Consider the following 18005-nt stretch of genomic DNA (forward strand, 5'->3'; position numbering starts at 1 on the left):
ATTTCAGTAAAAGGGTGGACTTTTATTTCAAATATTTCCATCATATAAGGTGTAGAAATTCAACATTCATTTGAACTCGAGCATCTTATGCCCAATTTTCCATAAAAGCTTAGTTAGAAAAGGGAGAAATATTACAATAATTCCGATTTTAGGGACAAAAATTCTCATCAACCAGAGCTTATTATACTAGTTAGGCTCACAGGCTACAAAATTAGAAGCCCATATTCCATTATAAACCAAATTAAAGCCTAACCGTTGGAAATGGAAATACATTATCTTTTCTGAATACTAGCAAATGATCAGCCGCAAGACCCTTTATCTTTGCAGCAGGAAATGATCAATCCTAGATCTACACGCAGCTTGATGCATAAAAAAACAAAACCATGTATGTGTCTTAAATATGCACAAAATTCCAATTACATATAAAAATAAAATAAAAAAATGAATGGTGATATGAAGTAAAACAAAGTCTAACCACAAACTTCTCTTATCCAAAAACAAGCTTCTGTGACTCTAGTTTAACATTTCTAAATATTGTCTGGTTTGAACAAAACACAATGAGCTAGCTAAGACCATCATCTACTTCATGATCAAAAGATTCAAAACCACAGCCACATTTCTCCACCATTCCATTCCCTACAAGCATGAATGACACAGTAGACAAATTGGTAATCTTTCTAGCAAAGAGAGATGGTATTGACAAGCTTGTTAAGACCTTCCAATATGTCTCCAAGCTTGTAAACTGGCATGTAGAAGCCACTCACCCAAACATGGCAAAGAGGTTCAAGCAATGGGAAGTGGCCTCAGGACTTAGCAGAAAAGCCTTCAGAACTGGTAGGTTTCTTACTGGTTTCAATGTTCTAAGGAGAAATCCTGGTTCTACACATACTTTAAGGCTACTTGCAGTGCTTGCTAATGCAGGGGAAATGGTCTATTTCTTCTTTGACCATTTTCTTTGGTTGTCAAGAATTGGTACCATAGATGCAAACTTAGCAAGGAGGATGAGCTTCATATCCGCATTTGGTGAGTCTGTGGGCTATGTTTTCTTCATAATAACTGATTTCATTATGTTGAAAGAAGGGTTAAAGGCAGAGAGAAAGCTGAAAAGTTCAAAGGAAAAATCAGTGGAAGAAGAGAAAGGGATTCAGAAGATTAAAGCTGAGAGAATAATGAGGCTAATGGCAGTGGCAGCTAATGTTGCAGATTTGATTATAGCACTGGCAGATATTGAGCCAAACCCTTTCTGTAACCACACAGTTTCTCTTGGCATTAGTGGCTTGGTTTCTGCTTGGTCTGGTTGGTATAGAAATTGGCCCTCATAAACCAAATTTGATGAGCACATTGTAATTTTTACTTATGTTTCCTTGCCTTGCTTATAAAATCTTACGTTTTCTTTTCTTTTCTTTTAATCATCTTCAAATTCAATTACAAGCGTATGCATAAGATGACATTGTTATATAGTAGCAATAAGGAAAAAACGCAGACCATTTACTTAATTACAATTCATGGACGTAAAAAGATGCAAAGGAAACTACACACTCGGAAGTGGTTTGGGATGCAAACGGATAATCACCGTTTTATTGATTTGCCTCTTGACACGCTACAGATCTCGTGCAGAATCTCTCCATATACGATTCTTCTTCATGAACTGCTCTTCTCAACGCTATAGCACGAACAAACTCCTTGAGTGGACTGGTAGATCTTTTGTGGTCAGTGACAGATCTTCCAGACCATCTCAAGGAAAAGTGTGTGGGCATTTTCGGTTATGAGCTTCACTAAGAGGCTAATGACTTAAAAGGGTGTTTGGTAGGTGGTTTTGTTGTGGGATTGATAGGTAAATGAGAGTGAGTATTTAATTACACAATGTTTGGTAGAAGTTTAGGAAAGAAAGTACTAGGAAACCGTTTTCCCATGCAATTCAGATTTGTGTGTCAAATGATGCAAAAATCACTATTTGAAAATACTACCTAAGAGGTGGTATTTGCATATGACAAGGCAAGTGGAAAAATGTGCGCGATAGTAAGATGGAAATGCCCCTTATTCTCGTGTAAAAATTTAGCACAAAATCAAGTTTTACAAATCATATATCATTTGAATTTGGGCTACCTAGAGATGTAACTTTGGTTTTCCTTTTTCAAAACATAAAGCGTGTCAGTGTGCAAAACAACAATTTATATTGGTGAGTATGATTCATATATCTTTACCCCAAAAGAAAGAAAAAGTCAAATATGAGCAGTACCGTGTGTGGAGTTGGATAAAGATAAAGATTCAAAAAAAGGGTTATTTTCGTATTTTCAACTCATTTTTCTATCAATATTTTACTTTCAACTAAATATAGACTCAATAATCTTAATCCAATTTTTCCCGTAATATTTTGGTTTACCAAACAACTTTTTTTTTTTAACTTTTCTACCAAATTTATTTTTCTACCATATTCTTAGTAATTGTGTTTTCCTGATAAAAAATTTTGTTCTCCTCTATCAAACACCCCTAAGTAGTATTTATAAGAATTTTAAAAAATCTATCCTAGCTCTAAACTCATTAAGCTCTAGATTTCTTGTACTGTTATCATATATAGCACAAACCCAGCACTAATCACTAACAGTTATATAAAAAGAACATTCCAAGCTTATAAAAAAGAAAAGAAAAGAAAAGAAAAGAAAAGGAAGAAGCAGGACTTTTTGACTCTTTTGCCCTTCATTAATTAATTAATAATCATTTTATCTTTTATTGAAAACTATCTACTAATTTGTCAGTTTTGTCCATTTAATCGATCAAATATTCAAGTTAATCGATTAAAGAAAGACAGATTGATAGATAATTCTCAATAAAAAATAAAAATTATTAATTAATTAATAAGAAATAAAAGGGTCAAAAAGTAAAGAAGCAGCGGTAAACCAAATTCTAGTTCTAATTGCTGGAATTGGTTCAATAGCGTTGCGCCGCCGGAGGCCATACGCCACACAACCTATTAAAAAATAATAACAATAATCAATTAATATTAATTTTGTTGATAAATTTTGTTAAGTTTTAATAAAAATATTAACTTTTCATTACATAAGACGTATAAACATTCAGATTAAAAATATTAATATAATAAATGCTGAACATTTAACAATTCATCAGTTTACTAGAAAAAAACAGTAATTTTTTTTCAACTAAATATATTGTGCGAAACCAATCATGAAGTTTTGTCAATCATAGTTACCGCAACGTAACTGCAATTTTCAGATGAGATTTGTACGGATTTTATAATAAAAACTTTTTAAATAAGATATAAGAAAATTATCTTTTAAATGACACAACTTATATATATATTTTTTTGGTAAGTTTAACTTATATCTTTTCACTCTCACAAAGAGATAGGACACACACCTTTATTTATTTTTTCAACTCTCTCCTCATTTATTTATCTCTTTCTCTCTATTAAAGTTTCTTAAAATGACACAACTTTTTTTTTTTTTTTTTGATATCAAAATGACACAACTTTACATCCTTTAAAATAACACACACTTTTCTCATAAAACATAGTTATTTTATTCCCCTTAATTATAGATTTGTATTAGTTAATCCCCTTAAAAAAATTTATTTATTAAATCCCCTAAAAACATGGTCATGTAAATACACTGTTAGGCATGTCACCTCCTATTAAATACAAAACACAATCAGCTCCTAATAAATACAAAACACAATCAGCTCTTATTAATTACAAATCGCAATCAACTCCTATTACATTGAATTCAAAATTCAAAATTCAAATAACATCCAATACACGAAAAACTGATTGAAGATTCTGCTAAGTATTACATTAAATTCACGATTCGCAATCAGCTTCTATTAAATATAAAACGCAATCAGCTCCTATTAATTACAAATTGCAATCAACTCCTATTACATTAAATTCAAAATTCAAAATTCAAATAACATTCAATACACGAAAAACTGATTGAAGATTCTGCTAAGTATTACATTAAATTCAAGATTCGCAATCAACTCCTTTTGTTTATAGAGGAGATTTGACATTTGTTGCCTGTTGCGATTTGATAGGAGCTGATTGCGTTTTGTATTTAATAAGAGCTAATTGTGTTTTGTATTTAATAATATGAGTTGATTGTGTTTTGTATTTAATAAGAGCTGATTGTGTTTTATTAAGAGTTGTCATTTTACGAGTTGGTACCAATGCTTTCACGCTCATTTGAGATATTTAACCGATTAAATATAAGTTTTAATCGATTAAATAAATTAAGAGGGAGATTTAATCGATTAACTTGAAGATTTAATCGATTAAATCTTCAAGTTAATCGATTAAAGAGGGACAGATTGATAGATAGTTCTGAGTAAGAGACAAAATGATTATTAATTAATTAATAAGGGGCAAAAGGGTCAAAAAGCCTCTCAAACTGGCCTAGTATATTAATTTTTATTTTATATTTTTTATACTACTTGTAATAGCTTTTTCTCTCTCCTCAATCCATTTTATTCGTTAAACAAATATTTTGAATGATTTTGTTCTATATTATATTGTTTGGATATACATTGAATTTATGAATATTTATTAAAATACTAGTGCTGTTGATTGTATATTATGTTTGGATAAATTTTTATTGTCTTATTTTTTTAACAGGCTAAACCAGACTTTTATTATTTGTAAATAAACCAAGACATAGGTCGATAATTATATTCATGATTGACAGATAACAGATTTGGTCAGACTGACATATTTAAACACGGGCTTAGCCTTTTGAAATCAAAGTTCAGCTCGGCTCTGCCCATTAACACTCTGAGTTTGGTAGTGGAAATGGTTGAAGAGAAATTTTTTGAATACTAGGAAAATGTAATTGATAGGGAAATGGTTGGAAAGTGAGTTTGGTAGAAAAATGTAAAAAAAGTTGTTTGGTTAGAAAAAATTTTACCGGGCAAATTAGGTAAGATTTATAAAGTCTATGTTTGGTTGATGATAGAATATTGATGGGAAAAAGGATTGAAATGACGAAAATAACCCTTTATTAAAATATTAACATCTGACTTTATTAAATTCTTCTCTCCATTCTCCTTCAAAACTCTCTCATTGCTCATCAAATAAACTCCTTCCACCTCCAGAGTTACACTGTTGTTCTTGTCACGTCCAATATTTTTTAGCAGGTCCAACCAGTTAACTTACATTCAGCAGAGTTACAAGAGGTTAATTTTGGAAGCTATTATGTCAAAAAAAAATTATTTATCTAGACATCATGAAATACCACTTTGAAAGTGGGATCTGAGCACCATCCATTTTGACCAATTTTACACACAATCTTCAATGGCTGGGGAAATAGGTTAGCTAGGAAAAAAATTTGATATCCTCTGCCAAACATAGATAACACAAAATTCCATTATCAGATACCTAGCTATATTCCAAGAAACCTCCTACCAAACACAACCTCGTGCAAAAGTATAGTATTTTTGTGTGGGAATTTTCTAAAATGGTCCCAAACCAAATTAAACATCCATTGTCCCTCTCACAGACAATTCTCATTTTATCCCAGCTTTTTTTAACAAAATTCCCATTTTCCCCCTATATAACACAAGGTCCACATGTTCCTGGACCATGGAATAACTGCCCTGTTGTGGTATCTTTGACTTATTTTATTTTTCTTGCCTTAATAATTTGGATTTGGGTTTATAAATACCTATTATTTTTTAGGGTTTTCAATCCTATTTATATTGTAATTCTATTTGAGTTACTTGTAACAACACTCACGAGAATACAGTGTAATATTGCTGCAGATAGCGGGAACAAGGTAAATCGATGCGTCCTTTTTTCTCACTTTCTCTCTTAGTTTGCGATGGTGTGCGTGTAATTGGTTTGCGGTTCCAACAAATACATGATGGCACTACTTGCTTTTTCAACTTGCCCTTCTTATGTAGAAATTATTTTTATTGTTTTACGTCAATCCGTAGTCAATTGTTGTATAATTGCATTGTCACCCCCCCACAACAATGACATCAATCTAAGCGGTTCGAAGTTGGAATTCAAGTTGAAAAAAGTTACATTTTTTTGTGTGTGGGAAATCACCAAATTAGATGATGAATAAAACATAAGCACAACATGAGCAGTGTCCAAACGTTGGTTTTTTCTTTTCTTTTAGTTTTCTCACTTTGCTTCCTGAATTTCCGAAATCAACAACAAAAACATCGTAGGTTGCCCGCAATCCTTTAGATCTTGTCTGTATTCTTTTCTATTAACTTTTTTTTTTTTTGGTTTCAGTTTCTCACAATCCAAAGAGAATAATTTTTCTGTGAATCATTTGTTGATAAACGTGGAATCTTTTAGATGGAAGAAATGAATCAATCGCGTTATGTGAAGCTGACTGAAGATCAAGCCCCTCTGGAAGATATTATCCCTGGTGAACTCAATCAGCCAATTGAGGTTCCTCAGGTTTCAATTCCAATCCATCGTTTCTTTCTCTTATTATACACTCGCTGTTTTTTTAATGAATTTGATTTGTACATTTGCTTTGATCAGTGGATTTATGAGTTGTTTTCCCTGAAAGGAGAAAAATTTATAGATATATAAATATGACCGGCAGTCATATTCTGTGTAATTCTGAATTTTTTTTTTTTTTTTTTTTTCACTTTACACCTTAGCGATGTGATTAAGGAGAGAGAAGAAAACAACTTTTTATATTTACATATATGACCGGTCATACTTTGTGTAAATCATCTAATAAAACACAACTTATGTCCTTTTAAATGATAGTATTTTCCCATAAATTTATCTCAAGGAAACCTTGTTGAAGGGTTTCTAGGTGCAACTGGAACCTAATTCTACCTGTATATATAATAATTTTAAAGATTTACAATTTTTGTGACAAATGATTTTTTTGAATGGAAATCATTTACCGATAGAGATTGTTTTTTTATGTTGCGAGACATAAAAATCCGTATTATATGACACAAGAAATTTTATCTGATGTGAAGAAAAGAAAATCCTTTATCATTAATTGAGACATATGCTTCTTCTTGCTTCAGATGTCTAATCTGTAATGTAGAATTGGTTGCATGTTAAAAATCATGTCCCTCTGCTGGAGCCTGTTCATGTTACAATTACAAACTCTTAACTTTATTTTGTTTTTGACCAAAATTATGCAGTGATATAGCATTTTTTTTTTTTTATGCAAGTGGAAACTATACATGCATATTTTGAACTACTTAATTGGAAAGGAAACAAAGATAGGCTTGCTGGTCTGTATGCTATCTTGTGTTGCATGTCATCTTTACTCATATTTTTGTGTACTGCTGCTGTTTGCACCGGTGTGCTTTGTGTCAGGAGGAGCATAGGGAGATGAAGCTACGTCTATCAGACAATATTTTCTCCGAAACGACCGTAGTAAAACCTCCTCCCATCCAAGAGATGAAGTCTACTGATGACAATGAGCATACTGATTTGGAGAAGCAGGCTACACAAGGCATACCATTCTTAACATTGAAAAAAGAAGAAAAGAATGAAGATGAAAATAGGATAGCATGTTTTCTTAAAAGGGTTCGCGGTGAATGCATATATGCATATAAGTTATTTTCATGTATTACAACACCGAACTTACTACCTATCACATTATCATTGGATCAAAGAAAAAGAATGTTAAAAAGTTTTTGAAGAGAGAAAAAATATTAATTTAATGGTGATTAGATAGGTAATAAGTTGGTAATGAAAATTTTTGATAGTTAGAATATCCCTTCTCTAGTCCAAAATGATGTTTTAGGGTGAAAATTAATGTATTTTTATAATTAAATTTATTCCAAAGTTATAATTATAACGATGTAGATTATTATAACCTTGGAATAAATTATAATTACAAAAGTATTTTGATTTTCGTCACAAAACAACATCGTTTTAGACAGTGGAGATAACTTATCTACATTTAATACAAAAACATTGAAGCCTTTTTAAAGTTATTTGATACAGAAATTTTTCCTTAGATCTCTGGCTTGAGTTCTTCCTGTTGCATTTCATACAGCCAAATCATACCCAATCCTTATTTTTGAATTTGTTTTCGGGCATTAAAACAACCGTCCTATCTAATTGCCTATCTTTTATTATGTTTTTATCTTTTTGGTTTATTTTTCATCATTTATTTTCTTCTGTCAAGATTAAATGCAGATGTTAATGTAGCACCGATATCGACACGGGATATGTGATACGATACGACACGACACTCCGACACGTTAATTCTAAAAAATGTTAGATTTCGACACGTTAGGACACGTTTTGATATTAAATAATATTTTTAATTTATGTAGTGTATATTATATTTAATATTCAATAATTTAACAAAAAAATGAAACTCAACTTATAATATTGATCAATTTTGCAAAGAAACATAAGATATCATATATATTTATATTAAACTCAATAAAATGATAATCGTAATTCAACGAATCTAATAGTTGAAACTAAAAACTGAACGCAATGCAACCTTTGAACCTTTTTTTGAATTTCTATAACGTGTATTGAAGTGTCGGGGAGTGTCGGACACGACACGTCAGGATGTTTGAAGTGTCGGGTGCTTCATAAATGTTAAGTCCGTAAATTTAATAAAAATATTTCAGTTTCTAATTGATCATTATTATGTTGACAAAGGCAGCGATGATGCAAAAAAAACTTACGTTATTATAATGGATTAAATAATTATTTCACGTATATTTTGCTGAGAAATTTTTAAGTATTTGTTTTTGGTACGTACACATTGTTTAAAATATGCACTCCAGGGGAACATTTTTTCCTAATATTAAAATGATTAGTATTTTTTATGATGTAGGAAATAATTTTATCAAAAAATTAAATAAAAAGAACATAATTATTTCTGGTCTGCTTATAAAAAATAAAAAAAAAGGAAAGAAAAAGAAAGAAGCAGCGGTAATTGGTAAACCAAATTCTAGTTCTAATTGTTGGAATTGTTTTAACAGCGTTTTGCCGCCAGAGGCCGGACGCCACACAACCTATTAAAAAAAATTAATTAAAATAAATTTTGTTAAGTTTTAATACAAATATTAACTTTTATTACAAAAGACGTATATAAACATTTAGATTAAAAATAATAATATAATAAATGACCGACCTGACTAATAAAATACTGAACATTTAACAATTCATTAGTTTACTAGAAAATACAGTCATGTTATTTCCACCGAAATATATTGTGCGAAACCAATCATGAAATTTGTCAATCATAATTACTGCAACGTAACTGCAATTTTCAATGTAATTGTAAGTCATATGAGATTTGTATGGATTACGTAAAAAGCTTTTTGAATAAAATATACTTATTTTATTCCCCTTAATTATAGATTATGTATTAGTTAATCCCCTTAAAATATCTTTTATTTATTAAATCCCTCTTATAGCATGGTCCATGTCATTATATGATGGAGGCAAAAAAGATTAAATATTATTTTTTTAATAATTAATTACGTATACACAATTATTTTACAATTAAATAAGAATGTATTGAGATTACCAAAATAAAATAAAATACGAATGTATTGTACTCTCAGTCACGTCCAGACTTGGGAATGACCACTCACGCCCAAGACCAGACGTGTTCGAAGAGACAGACACGCCCAACATGAGGTATGACCTGGGAGGAGAGAGACACGTCCAGTACCAGGTATGACCCAGGAGCACGAGCCTTTCGATCCATCTACACATGTCCTTCATGGACCAAAAAGGTGGGAGGTACTTCGGAGGAGGACACAACGCACCCACATTTCACAGACCGTGTGGAACGAGGATAAGATTAGAGCGTTGAAGACTTGTCAAGGTAAACTACAGGGGACCCCCTCATGCGGATATTCCAGACGTGGTCGTTTACTAGCTCACATAGGTCGGTTTCATACATGTGGCACGTATGCGTCATATTCAGGTATGTATTTTAGAATGTAGTGTATTATATTGTGTTTACACTAATTTTTATAAATTAGTTCATTGTTGACATATGAATTGATAATTGTCATCTATATTTCGGATTGATGTCGTCCTTATTAGTGCTTTGGTTGAGAGGTGGAGACCAGAGACACATACGTTTTATATGACGCAGGGTGAGATAATGATTATATTATAGGACATGGTGTTTATACTTGGATTGCCTACTGATGGCCAAGTAGTTACTAGATAAACCGCTTTGGATTGGTCGGCCGAGTGTGAGCAGGTTTTTGGTTATGTTCCCATTGAGGGCACTAAGCTATTTGGTGGTGATCTACCGATTTTATACCTTGATAGACTATATACCCATTGGGGTCTAGTTGCTGAGAATCCCGAGGAGGTGAGGCGTTACACTAAGGCGCACATTGCGCGTATATTAAGGTCATGGCTCCTCAGTGACAGATCAGGGGTAGCAAAATTGCATGTTGTTACATTCCATTGCCTTGGAGGGGAGTTTGAGCAGATTGGCGAATATAGTTAGGGGTCTGCTGTTCTCGCTCATTTGTTTACTAACATACCTTCAGGATGTTGTGGTAATTGACTCGAGCCCATGTCATGATGCTTTGGGACTCGAGACTCCCCCGATCATGATATGCTGGATTTGAGTCACAAATCGACCACGATCCTCATCATTGTCCGAAGCACTAGCTTCCTAGGCAAGAAGACGATCATCGTCATCATCATAGTCGTCATCCATCACTCAGGTAGGGTCATTTTCATCTTCCTCAGACATGTTAACAACTGGAGCAACAGATGAATATGCATTACGTGGAGAATCGAAAGCAACTGACCTCATGGGTAAAACAACATTCTCTACATCGGCATTATACACATCCAACTCTAAGAAAATTTTTCCTTGACTGGTTGACGAATTCTTCCATTACCATATTTACGTCTTCATCATCAATAACTTGCAAACTAATGTATTGTTCAGATTGCCATAATCTTATCGTAACTAGAAGGATAGATTAGTTATCTCCGAGAGCTAATTTCTGGCGAATTTTCTGATTCAGTTCGTGAACTGTTGCGTTACGCTTAATACGTGTTGGCCTTTTCTCGCCTTCAAAAACTACTCCACATCGACCTTCCACTTTTCTACCATTATAATATATAACAACACGAATAAAATCAGAATTTGGACTCATTCTTAAATAAATTAACAAAAAACACAAAACAGAGTATGAATAAACAAGTGATAATGTATGTAAAAGTAGAGTTTATGATGGAGAAGAGTTGTGATGAGTGTGGAGATGAGAGGGTTTTAAATAGGGGAGAATTGGGTTATTTACGCCCAAATTATGCACGGTCTTGAGTCACGCCGTGTCTTTCTCCCAGGTCACGACTGGTCTTGGGCATGTCTCTCTCATCCCAGGTCATACCCCATGTTGGGCATGTCTCTCTCTTTGAACACGCCTGGTCCTGGGCGTAAGTGGTCACGTCCAATTCCAGACGTGACTGAACGCAATACATTCGTATTTAGTTATAAAACAGTTGTGTATTCCTAATTAATTATTAAAAAAACAATATTTAAATTTTTATTCCACATGATGGTATTGCTTGCTTTTCAATATTTCGAAGACTATTTTCAACCAGCCCTTCTTGTGTAGAATTTTATTTTTTAATTTCTTTTATAATCAATCTGTATCGTCAATTGTTGCATACTTGCATTATCACCCGCACAATTGTTGCATTTCACCCACACAACTCAGAACGTAAATAAGATGATTTTCATTGATATCTCCAGAGGTTCGAACCAAACAAAAGTTGCTTACAATATGTACTTACCAGAAAATACAAACTGGAAAAAGAAAATCCAAAGCAAAGCTACTGACAGCTAAACAAAATTAACTAGCCCAGGATAAATTAACTAACTAAAGTAAATAACTAACCAAATGAGTTAAAAGAGTATAGCACAGTAAAAAAGTAAGACTTTGCTAAATGCTATTACTCTCCCTCGAGATAGACGGTGGATATCCAACACTGCCATCTTGGACAATAGAAGAAAAAATAAAGTAGGTAAAGCCTTAGTAAATAAGTCTACAAGTTGGTCACGTGATCTGATGGACATTAACTTGATGCGGCCAGAGATGACTTGTTCTCACTCAAAGTGACAGTCTATCTCTATATGTTTCGTTCGCTCGTGGAAGATAGGATTCAAAGCAATGTGAACAGCCGCTTGGTTGTCACAAAGAAGAAGAGCAGGCGAGTGAGATGAATCTCCGAGATCAGATAAAAGCTGGGTCAACCAACATAACTCAGCAGCTGTTGCAATCATAGCTCGATTTTCAACTTCGGTTGAGCTCTTGGAAATTGTGGTTTGCTTTTTACTTTTTATTAACAAGGAATTTTTCCCTTTTAATCAATGTTTTTTATATTTTTCTTTAAGTTCTACATTTTTTTCTTTTTTAATAAAAGAGACCATTGATTTCGGTGATCCCGGTGCAATTGAGTTTTTCTCCCAAACAACAAAGTGATCAATCCAAGCATTCAAATTTGCAATTTAATTTGAAATAACTTTTGATTCTATTTTCAAAAATAACTTTTTAATTTTTATAATACAAAAATTTATTTGACAATATCTGTTTAGCAAAAATAATTTTAAAAATTATATTTAGTTTTTAATTTTTAAAATAAAATTTTGAAAAAAAAACATGTCTAAGGAAATGTTTGGTAGAGGAGAAATTTTTTTTTGTCCGGAAATCTCAATTTTCAGAAATATGATTTTTACATTCAGTTTACAATAATATCTGAAAATTAAAAATTTAAAAAAATTCAATTTCTTAAAAATCTCTAAGAATCCCGCGTACTAAACGGGGCCTAAGCGATTTCTGTTTTATGTTTTGACTTTAATTTTTAAAATAAAAAATATAAAACATTAATTATTCTATGGAACAGTTTCAAGATAAAAAAAAAAAAAGACAATCAAACAAGTCATTATATTTTTGTGACAAATCATCAAATTAGACGATGAATAAAACATAAATATAACACGAGCAGTATCTCAATTAGAACAACTGTGATGTAATCGAAAATGTTAATTTTTAACACGAACTATATTAACTGGTATTGAAAGTTATATTATGAGAGAAGTTTAATGTAGTCAAAAGAAACAAATGTTACTTTATCAGGGAAGTGAAGTGTATTTTTGCATAACTTTTTTTGACATTTGTTGTTAACATAGCTGTTAAATAAAACATAGTTACTATTTACAAAATAAATTTAGCAAAAATAAAAATAAAAATTGTTACCTTAATAAGTAATAACTGGAGATAAAGAAACGCAGGGGGAAGTTGACTCAAAGCAAGCAGTGTCCAAACGTTGGTTCCTTTCTTTTCTTTTAGTTTTCTCACTTTGTTTCGGAGATCAACAACGAAAACATCGCAGGTTGCCCGCAATCCTTTAGATCCTATCAGTTTTCTTTTTTTATTAATTTTTTTTTTCTTTTAGTTTCTCACCATCCAAACAGAATAGTTTTTCAGTGACTCATTTGTTGATAATCGTGGAAATCGTTTAGATGGAAGAAATGAATCAATCGCGTTATGTGAAGCTGACTAAAGATCAAGCCCCTCTGGAAGATATCACCCCTGGTGAACTCAATCAGCCAATTGAGGTTCCTCAGGTTTCAATTCCAATCCATCATTTCTTTCTCTTATTGTACACTCACTTGCTGTTTTTTAATGAATTTGATTTGAACATTTGCTTTGATTAGTGGGTTTATGAATTTTTTTCCCTAAAAGGGGAAAAATTTATAGGATATATAAATTTATCTGAAGGAAACCTTGTTGAAGGGTTTCTGGGTGCAACCTGAACCTAACTTTGCTTGTGCTTTAAGTGAAGAAAGCAAGAGAGAGGCCAAATGGTGTTTCAAATGGCAACATGGGTTAACTATTAAAGCTACTGGATGTCTTTAACTTGCCCTTTTTGTTCAAAATACACTTGTTTTTAAGGCGTAGAAGTTAAGGCCTTGACTCAAAACTCACTACTATCTTGTCTTGGAATTTAATTCGATTATTAGAATGTGAATGTGGGTGGGGCGTATCACATTGTAGACACTGAATTTGCTTGCTAGTGTGAAATTGAGTCAATAGCATTATGCCGTGTCCGTGTCATGTCGTGTGTCTTCTGTGCTTCATGGACTCAATTTCACACTAGCAAGCAAATTCAGAGTTTAGAATGTGATACACCCTACCCACATCCACGTACATAACCTCGGCAATCAAATACAAACTGCTACTTCAAATTTCAATGTGTAGGAGTCATCTCCATGTTTTTTCCTTCACTCTCAAATGGATCCAACCCAGTAAGATCGTTTAATTGTTAGTGGAAAACCTGTATTGCATCACGTGCAACAATTTTGTGTTAGTGTTATAACATGGAGAAAGTAGCTGGGGAGGATAAAGTAAACTGTTGGAACAGATCACAATCCAACTTAAGCAATAACTGTAAATGGACCGGAGCAGTTGGGAAATATTCAAGTACCTAAAAGAGCCAGCTTTTTATCCAAGTAATTCTGTAAACTACACAACCTTAGACCCATTATTCTTCTTGGCATTTAGAAGTCCCACATTGGCTAGAATATGACACAAATTAGACTATATAAAGCCTCTGACATGCATGTCAGTATGCCGAGTTGGGTAGCGCCAGCTTGTAATCCAAGTGGGGGCACCAAGGTGATGGAACATGGTTCTGGCTATGCTAGGTTGGGTAAGATGCTGCACTGTTCTGGCCTGCCCTCTCCAAGTTGAGAGTTGAGCCATGGGATTTGAGCGAAGGCACAGGTCTCTTGGCCCCTGAACATGAGGGCACTGCGTGAGGCTGGCTTCACAGAGCAGCGAACACCTCTTGCTCCTAACAGTGGAGGGATTACAGGCTGTTGCACTTCTAGCTCACAACGCCTTGTGAGCCTAGCCACTTGAACTGTCACCTTTTTTGACTTTATTACTAGGTTTTATCCTTTTCAAGGATGCATTATCATATTGAGTAACTTACAACGAACAATTTTGGATTTCTAGTTTCATGTCTTTCTTAGAAGTTGTTCGGGTAGGTGAAAGGCTCTACTTGATAAGTGAGTCACTGCACCCAGCCAAGGGAAAGCAAAACGATGATTAAATGATACATATATAAAATTGATAATATAAGGAAAAAGATTCGTAGTTCTTAATATTGTATATATAATAAGCTTAAAGATTTAAAATATCTTGATGTATGTCATACATGTCAAAATGAAGTGTAAAAAGTTGTGAGAAGTGAATTTGTTACTTGACAAAAGTACCCTTGCCTTATTTTTTTAAACTTAAAACAACTGTGTTCATGTTGTGTTGTACCCACATTGGAGTCGAAAAAAATATTTTTTTTAAATTGGACATGCAAGGACTAGTGTCAGACACATATCTGACAGGCTACATCAAAATGGTTTGTCCGTGCTTTGTAGGAAATTGTCAAATTCATGGATTTTGGATGCATAGTAGTACTGTTTTGCTCCTTTACCTGTCAATTAGTGATGAATTATTGAGTAGAACTATTACACATGACAGCTTAGGACTTATAGGAGGAAAAAATTAGGCTCCATTGCTTCTTGCTGTTATCTCAGTACAACACTAGTTGATATAGTGGTTCTATGACTCATGATGGAGGAAAAAGAGGAAATTCAATAATGCTTTAAAGTTAACTAAGAGGAAATTCGATTCCTGACCATGTGTATGGAAAAAGCTTTGTTGGTAGAGGCAAAACCCACTTCGGTGATCTCTATGCCTCGAGGGGATTAATCTTCGGCTGTTAGCTGAGGGGATACCCTGAGTTATACTAAAAAAAAAAAACACTAAGAGGAATTAGTTATACTATTCCTATTTTGTATTTAAATTTTCACTTATTAGTTATGGATTTGTAAGTCAAAACAATATGAAAATGTTAAAATCTTGTGCACATGTTTCTTTGGGCTTTTGAGTGAATTTTCATATGGTTCGATATAAATATTTGCACATGGTTTTTGATACTTTGCAGTTGGCTGTTCGTAAGTGTTCTGAATGTAGACAGCCACTACCTGAAAGCTATGCACCTCCTGCAGATGAACCTTGGATGACTGGGATCTTTGGCTGTGCTGAAGATAGGGAAAGTTGTAAGTTAATGCACGCCCATGCTCTCAAATTGTACTAGAATCAGGATGGTAACTATGACCTATTTTAGATTAGTCAACTGAGATTTGGGACTAATAGTCATCGTGTTAATAGCCTTTAATTTGTAACTATTTTGTCAATGTAATTGTTCCCAATTGATATGATTTAAACTCAGCATATATAATGCTAGAATGCCAGTCCATGCATTGAATACTAACTAGTAGGTGGAAACTAAAGTAAAGAGTGAGCTGATGTATCACATAAAATTTCATTGTACACTTCCTTTGATCAAGCTGTCCTCTTACTATCAAAGTTTCTTCATACTTTATTCACTCAATTATGGTGGGGCAATGCTTCACACTTCAATGTGAATAATTTATATGTATGGCTATGATAGTAGTTTGTACGTTGCAGTGACATTAGACATATTATAGTATAAAATAGATTTATTTTTATATATATATATTCTTTCTGCGTTCATTGCAGGCTTGAGAGGACTGTTTTGTCCTTGTGTATTATTTGGGCGCAACGTAGAAAGCTTGAGGGAAGATACTCCTTGGACTGGGCCATGCATTTGTCATGCCATTTTTGTTGAAGGTGGCATTTCTCTGGCGATAGCAACTGTAGCTGCAACTTCCATCTTGCCTGGTATTGACCCGGGGACGTCATTTCTCATTTGTGAGGGTTTATTGTTTACATGGTGGATGTGTGGCATTTACACCGGTCAAGTTCGGCAATCCTTACAGAAGAAATATCACTTGAAGGTAAATGTGTTAAAATCGTTTTCACTTGGACGAATAGTCAACATCAAGGATGGAATGGTATACATCAAACATCCTTTACTGAGAAACATGCTTCTGTGTTTGCTTCAGATGTGCAATGTAGAATTGGTTGCATGTTAAAAACCATCTCCCTCTGCAGGAGCCTTTTCTGTCACAAACCCTACCTTAGTGATATGGCATTTTTTTAATGCAAGTGGATACTATACATGCATATTTTGAACTACATAATTGGAAAGGAAACAATGATAGGCTTGCTGGTCTGTAATCTTAGTATCTAACTATGAAAACCTAAGAAACTTTCCATGCTGTCATCTCCTTTTCAATGCTTCAAGGAAGGGTAAATAGAAGCTAATACTATCATTTGCATGTCATCTTTAGTCTTACCTGGTGTAACTGATAATTTTTAGACAAGGCAACCACAAGATCGAACGCCTAATGGCTGTAATTGCATATTCTGTCCATACAGCATTTGCTGTGTTTCCCTGCAACATGATACCTTCACATGATCTTGTGAATTCTTTCCTGTGATTTTTTTTTCTTAAAAACCTTGTTTTTAAGTTTTTCTTAACTTATTTTTTTATCAATGCAGAATTCACCTTGTAATGCATGTTGTGTGCACTGCTGCTTGCACTGGTGTGCCTTGTGTCAGGAGCATAGGGAGATGAAGGGACGTCTATCAGATAATCTTTTCTCAGAAATGACCGTAGTAAACCCTCCTCCCATACAAGAGATGAAGTCTACTCATGACAAGGAAAATCCTGAAACTTCTTCAGCTAACAACAATGAGCATACTGATTTGGAGATGCAGGCTATATAAGGCATACCTACCATTCTTAATATTGGAAAAATTAAAATTAAAATTAAAAAGGATAGCATGCTTTTTTAAATGATTTGATAGAGAAATTTTTCCTTATATCTTTGGCTTGAGTTCTTCCTGTTGCATTAGAAGACATGTAGGTAACATATCACATACACAGAGAGCCAAATTATACCGAATCCTTTAATTTTGACTTTGTTTTCCGGCATAAGAAATACCATCGTGTCTAATTGTCTATCTTTTATTATGTTTTTTGCTTCTTTCTTTCCATCATTTATTTTCTGCTGTCAAGGTTAAATGCGGATGTTAAGTCCGTAAATTTAATAAGATAT

General features: G+C 33.4%; 2 protein-coding genes across 2 annotated transcripts; both read left to right on the plus strand.

Annotated features, from left to right (window-relative positions):
• Positions 1-492: 492 nt before the first annotated feature.
• LOC133298457 (peroxisomal membrane protein 11B) lies at positions 493-1404 on the plus strand. Its single transcript, XM_061497750.1, has one exon. The coding sequence runs from the start codon at positions 645-647 to the stop codon at positions 1320-1322; it is 678 nt and encodes a 225-aa protein (XP_061353734.1). The 5' UTR covers positions 493-644; the 3' UTR covers positions 1323-1404.
• An 11840-nt stretch (positions 1405-13244) lies between these two features.
• LOC133298369 (cell number regulator 6) lies at positions 13245-17892 on the plus strand. The gene is made up of 5 exons (XM_061497640.1): positions 13245-13345; positions 13476-13580; positions 15962-16076; positions 16561-16838; positions 17446-17892. The coding sequence occupies exons 2-5, from the start codon at positions 13476-13478 to the stop codon at positions 17671-17673; spliced, it is 726 nt and encodes a 241-aa protein (XP_061353624.1). The 5' UTR covers positions 13245-13345; the 3' UTR covers positions 17674-17892.
• The last annotated feature ends 113 nt before the right edge of the window (positions 17893-18005 follow it).

Source organism: Gastrolobium bilobum, unplaced genomic scaffold (assembly GCF_033153095.1).
Source record: "Gastrolobium bilobum isolate Gb01-03AN ecotype WA unplaced genomic scaffold, APGP_CSIRO_Gbil_v1 utg3870, whole genome shotgun sequence".
Classification (NCBI taxonomy): domain Eukaryota; kingdom Viridiplantae; phylum Streptophyta; class Magnoliopsida; order Fabales; family Fabaceae; genus Gastrolobium; species Gastrolobium bilobum.